At 35.7% G+C, this 6,380-nt stretch overlaps 1 protein-coding gene across 2 annotated transcripts in view; it reads left to right on the top strand.

Annotated features, from left to right (window-relative positions):
• Nucleotides 1–4,247, top strand: part of LOC137640480 (receptor-type tyrosine-protein phosphatase kappa-like) — a 165,536-nt gene extending 161,289 nt beyond the window's left edge. For both annotated transcript variants that reach the window (XM_068373020.1, XM_068373019.1), the window contains exon 11: nt 3,545–4,247. In XM_068373020.1, coding sequence (XP_068229121.1) covers nt 3,545–3,641 — 97 coding nt within the window. In that variant the 3' untranslated portion in view covers nt 3,642–4,247. The remainder of the gene's footprint in view (nt 1–3,544) is intronic.
• Nucleotides 4,248–6,380: the final 2,133 nt, after the last annotated feature.

The following is a 6,380-nucleotide window of genomic DNA, read 5'->3' as shown; positions in this document are numbered from 1 at the left end:
TTTCTTGGCATTGGTTTTGACGTTTTTTTTCCTGGCATTGGTTTTGACGTTTTTTTCCTGGCATTGGTTTTGATGTTTTTTTTCCTGGCATTGGTTTTGACGTTTTTTTCCTGGCATTGGTTTTGATGTTTTTTTTCCTGGCATTGGTTTTGACTTTTTTTTCCTGGCATTGGTTTTGACGTTTTTTTTCCTGGCATTGGTTTTGACGTTTTTTTTTCTGGCATAGGTTTTGACGTTTTTTTTTTCTTGGCATTGGTTTTGACGTTTTTTTCCTGGCATTGGTTTTGATGTTTTTTTTTCTTGGCATTGGTTTTGACGTTTTTTTTCCTGGCATTGGTTTTGACGTTTTTTTTCCTGGCATTGGTTTGACGTTTTTTTCCTGGCATTGGTTTTGACGTTTTTTTTCCTGGCATTGGTTTTGACGTTTTTTTCCTGGCATTGGTTTTGACGTTTTTTTCCTGGCATTGGTTTTGACGTTTTTTTCCTGGCATTGGTTTTGACGTTTTTTTCCTGGCATTGGTTTTGACGTTTTTTTTCCTGGCATTGGTTTTGACGTTTTTTCCTGGCATTGGTTTTGACGTTTTTTTCCTGGCATTGGTTTTGACGTTTTTTTCCTGGCATTGGTTTTGACGTTTTTTTTCCTGGCATTGGTTTTGACGTTTTTTTCCTGGCATTGGTTTTGACGTTTTTTTTCCTGGCATTGGTTTTGACGTTTTTTTCCTGGCATTGGTTTTGACGTTTTTTTCCTGGCATTGGTTTTGACGTTTTTTTTCCTGGCATTGGTTTTGACGTTTTTTTCCTGGCATTGGTTTTGACGTTTTTTTCCTGGCATTGGTTTTGACGTTTTTTTCCTGGCATTGGTTTTGACGTTTTTTTTCCTGGCATTGGTTTTGACGTTTTTTTCCTGGCATTGGTTTTGACGTTTTTTTCCTGGCATTGGTTTTGACGTTTTTTTTCCTGGCATTGGTTTTGACGTTTTTTTTTCCTGGCATTGGTTTTGACGTTTTTTTCCTGGCATTGGTTTTGACGTTTTTTTTCTCGTGGCATTGGTTTTGACGTTTTTTTTTCTTGGCATTGGTTTAGACGTTTTTTTCTTCCTGGCATTGGTTTTGACGTTTTTTTTCTTGGCATTGGTTTTGACGTTTTTTGTTCTTGGCATTGGTTTTGACGTTTTTTTTCTTGGCATTGGTTTTGACGTTTTTTGTTCTTGGCATTGGTTTTGACGTTTTTTTCTTCCTGGCATTGGTTTTGACTTTTTTTTTCCTGGCATTGGTTTTGACGTTTTTTTTCCTGGCATTAGTTTTGACTTTTTTTTTCCTGGCATTGGTTTTGACGTTTTTTTTCCTGGCATTGGTTTTGATGTTTTTTTTCTTGGCATTGGTTTTGACGTTTTTTTTCCTGGCATTGGTTTTGACGTTTTTTTCCTGGCATTGGTTTTGACGTTTTTTTTCTCGTGGCATTGGTTTTGACGTTTTTTTTCTCGTGGCATTGGTGTTGACGTTTTTTTTCCTGGCATTGGTTTTGAGGTTTTTTTTCCTGGCATTGGTTTTGAGGTTTTTTTTCCTGGCATTGGTTTTGACGTTTTTTTTCCTGGCATTGGTTTTGACGTCTTTTTTCTCCTGGCATTGGTGTTGACGTTTTTTTTCCTGGCATTGGTTTTGACGTCTTTTTTCTCCTGGCATTGGTGTTGACGTTTTTTTTCCTGGCATTGGTTTTGACTTTTTTTTTCCTGGCATTGGTTTTGACGTTTTTTTTCTTGGCATTGGTTTTGACGTTTTTCATTTTCTTGGTAATGGTTTTGACGTTTTTTATTCCTGGCATTGGTTTTGACGTTTTTTTTCTCGTGGCATTGGTGTTGACGTTTTTTTTCCTGGCATTGGTTTTGACGTTTTTTTTCCTGGCATTGGTTTTGAGGTTTTTTTTTCCTGGCATTGGTTTTGACGTTTTTTTTCCTGGCATTGGTTTTGACGTCTTTTTTCTCCTGGCATTGGTTTTGACGTTTTTTTTCCTGGCATTGGTTTTGACGTCTTTTTTCTCCTGGCATTGGTGTTGACGTTTTTTTTCCTGGCATTGGTTTTGACTTTTTTTTTCCTGGCATTGGTTTTGACGTTTTTTTTCTTGGCATTGGTTTTGACGTTTTTCATTTTCTTGGTAATGGTTTTGACGTTTTTTATTCCTGGCATTGGTTTTGACGTTTTTTTTCTTGGCATTGGTTTTGACTTTTTTTTCCTGTCATTGGTTTTGACGTTTTTTTTCCTGGCATTAGTTTTGACTTTTTTTTCCTGGCATTGGTTTTGACGTTTTTTTTCCTGGCATTGGTTTTGACGTTTTTTGTTCTTGGCATTGGTTTTGACGTTTTTTTTCCTGGCATTGGTTTTGACGTTTTTTTTCCTGGCATTGGTTTTGACTTTTTTTTCCTGGCATTGGTTTTGACGTCTTTTTTCTCCTGGCATTGGTTTTGACTTTTTTTTTCCTGGCATTGGTTTTGACGTTTTTTTTCTTGGCATTGGTTTTGACGTTTTTTTTCCTGGCATTGGTTTTGACGTTTTTTTTCTTGGCATTGGTTTTGACGTTTTTTTATCCTGGGATTGGTTTTGACGTTTTTTTTCCTGAGATTGGTTCTGACGTTTTTTTTTCTTGGCATTGGTTATGAGGGTTTTTTTTCTTGGCATTGGTTTTGACTTTTTTTTTCTGTCATTGGATTTTGATGTTTTTTTTTTCTTGGCATTGGTTTTGACCTTTTTTTTTCTTGGCATTGGTTCTGACGTTTTTTTTTTTCTTGGCATTGGTTTTGACGTTTCTTTTCCTGGCATTGGTTCTGACGTTTTTTTTTTCTTGGCATTGGTTTTGACCTTTTTTTTTCTTGGCATTGGTTCTGACGTTTTTTTTTTTTCTTGGCATTGGTTTTGACGTTTCTTTTCCTGGCATTGGTTTTGACGTTTTTTTTTTCTTGGCATTGGTTTTGACCTTTTTTTTTCTTGGCATTGGTTCTGACGTTTTTTTTTTTTCTTGGCATTGGTTTTGACGTTTCTTTTCCTGGCATTGGTTCTGACGTTTTTTTTTTCTTGGCATTGGTTTTGACCTTTTTTTTTCTTGGCATTGGTTCTGACGTTTTTTTTTTTCTTGGCATTGGTTTTGACGTTTCTTTTCCTGGCATTGGTTCTGACGTTTTTTTTTTTCTTGGCATTGGTTTCAACGTTTCTTTTCCTGGCATTGGTTTTTACGTCTTTTTTCCTGGCATTAGTTTTGACTTTTTTTTCTTGGCATTGGTTTTGATGTTTTGTTTTCCTGGCATTGGTTTTGACGTTTTTTTTTCCTAGAAAGAAAAAAGAAAAATATGAAAAATATCAAAATCCGTTTAATAATTGAAAATATGGTTACTCTGAGCTCCGATTTACATATTATCTTTTCCGCCACAGTACGGACACAGGACTGTTTTGTTCTATAGCACAGACATGTAACATTTTCCTATTGTTGAATGATAGAGATTGTCGGTAAATAAGAATGACACTTTATTCTTGGAATAACTTCATTCTCTTTGCAGGGGCGGCATGGTGCAGACGGGCGAGCAGTACGAGTTCATCCATCGCGCTGTAGCCCTGTACGAGGAGACCTTGCCTGTCGTCTGCAGCGGCAAGTAGGCTAATGGAAAGCAACTGCCCACCCAGTGCCCACACTGCATCCTGTTTAGGATGCCTCTTTAGCAATTACTCGCTACATATGCTGCTGCAGCTTCAGTATGATTTGTTGTTGTCCTTAGAGTACCACGTGGCTCAGTGTGCACTGCCAGGATGATGACTGCTCTGTGGCTTTTGTGCCTTTTTGGAAATGAATGTTTCAGGAAAGGAGGACGACATACAAAGGAAAGCGAACTTCCATCTTCCGCAAATGGGTCAACACCAGCGCTTCCTTTGAGTTTGAAGAGCCAACCGATTTTCATCAGCATTCAGGGACGAAATGTTGACGCCATAGACGCCCTTGCCACGATCATAGAAGAATTGGTGTATCAAAATTTAAATCATTGTTGTTATATGTTTATTTACAATTAGCAGCTTGCATTCACAGTAGGTTATACGTTTCCTGAAATGCCCTTAGTTACAAAACAATCCCCTTTCAGTCAGATGTGTTATCTAAATTACATTCATGTTTATGTATAAAAACAAATAGGTGTATGATTATATTGTGATCCCTGAATGTATATTTTTTCGTGTTGTTATTGCTATCTGGCCCTTATCGGGAAATCATAAAATTGTGAAATTGTATATATATATATATATATATATATATATATATATATATATATATATATATATATATATATATATATATATATATATATATACTTATGTAAGTAAGAAAAGTATGTATATGTAAATGTAAACACGCATGTGCATAGTCGCAGTTGATAGATCTATGGGTATTAATACAGTTTCAACCAAATTCGGATATGCATATTATCTTTTTTCATGTTTCATATTCTTTTAGATGATTCATACGAAAAAGTTACTCGAATCTTCCGCAAAATATTTGCCGATGAAGTTTGTATAATCGATAAGTAACACCAAAATACTAGCCCACACTGCTAACGCGTGTAGTGAAACATAGTCTGCCTGCTAGAACACAGGAGCAGTGAGATAATGTTTAATTGCGAGCAAAGCGAGCATACGTCTGAGTAAAAACCAATAAATTAATAAGTAACGAGGTATTTATAATAATATTGTGACGAAGACTGCTACAAATGAATTTACTCCATAGAAAATGGAATTGAAAGTCACGTTTTCTTTACGTCCTGAAGTCTGGCAAACAAAAGATCCAGTGTTTTGACCGTGTTTCATTACCATTATTCGAATTTGATGACAGTAACTGTTTTTTATTACGATGATTGGAGTGCTTATGTCAGACAATTTCTCTTATTTTACCAGTTTTCTGTATTCTCACATCCAAAAACCCCGAATTCCCTATGCGGAACCCCATTATGAAGGGGGGCCCTGTATCTCTAAATCTGATATTTGCGGCAGAAATAAAAGTAAAATTCGTTGAACACACATTATTTAAGCTCATATAAATATATTTTCACATTGGATATCCAAGTTTGATTGACTCTGTAATTTGACCTATGTATGTTACTGGTATAAAACTGGGAGCACATAGGAACTATTTTTTTTTTTGCCAATATTCCAGCACTTTTGATAAGAAAGGTCATGTCTATAGGATATATGAAAAAAAGAAAGCTGTGAATTAATTACGCAAACAATTGGGCAAACTTGGTCTCATTTTACGGTCCCCTGCAAGTAAACAGGCCGTAGCTTAGTATAGGGCTGACTTACAAATCCAAAACAGTTGCATCAACATCACTTATGTGACCTTAGAGGCAACGTCACAAAGTTCCAGAATTCTGCTTCAGGACTGACTTAATTTATACAGAATAATATTTACAAGCAATGAGGTTAGTTTATTTCAGTTTAGAGTGGCAAGAAAAGTAATTCTTTGGGTGTATAAGGAACTACCTGAAGAACTAGATATCTTTTTCTCTATCAGCAGTCACATTTATGATACCTATTTATACAAGCTCACACGCAAACAAACACAGACAGACAGATACATACACAATGACACACACATATATATGTATGTGTATATATATATATATATATATATATATATATATATATATATATATATATATATATATATATATATATATATATATATATATATATATATACAATTTCAGCATTAGGGAAGGGGAGAAGGAGGAATTCAGAGAGAAATTACAAGGATATTTAAAAATAGTTCCAAGAGTGTTATCTGGGGACATGAATTCCCATGTAGGATAGAGTTCTGATGGCACTGAAGCAATACACGAAGGAAGGGGATTTGGAAGAAGAAACCAGGAAAGTGAAAGATTGTTAGAATTAGCAGAAGCTATTCGACTGGAAGTCTTGAATACACAGTTTGAGAAAAGGGAAGATTATCTGGTAACTTGAAAGTGGATCCTCTGAGACTCAAATTGACTATATTTTGATAAGGAAAGTAAACAAGAAAATTATTTAAGATTATAAAGATATTCCAAATGAATTTGTTGTAGCTCAACATAAGCTGGTGGTAGCAGATTTTAGGTTGAAAACAATAAGGGAAACATGGAGAAGGCGAGAGTTCAGAAATAAAGTGGAGGGAGCCAAAGAAGAGGATATACAAATGAAACGTCAGAATCACCTGAAGAGATGTGGAGTGCTATGAAAGAGATTATGACGTCAGGAGCAGCAGAGGTTTGTGGGGGGACAAGTAGTAAACAGCAACAGTTAAAAGAAACGTGGTGGTGGAATCAAGAGGTTCAAACAGATGTGAAGGAAAAGTGTATTGCCAGAAGAGGGTGGGAA

The sequence above is a fragment of the Palaemon carinicauda genome, chromosome 5 (assembly GCF_036898095.1).
Source record: "Palaemon carinicauda isolate YSFRI2023 chromosome 5, ASM3689809v2, whole genome shotgun sequence".
Lineage (NCBI taxonomy): Eukaryota > Metazoa > Arthropoda > Malacostraca > Decapoda > Palaemonidae > Palaemon > Palaemon carinicauda.
This window is presented reverse-complemented; position numbering and strand designations above follow the sequence as displayed.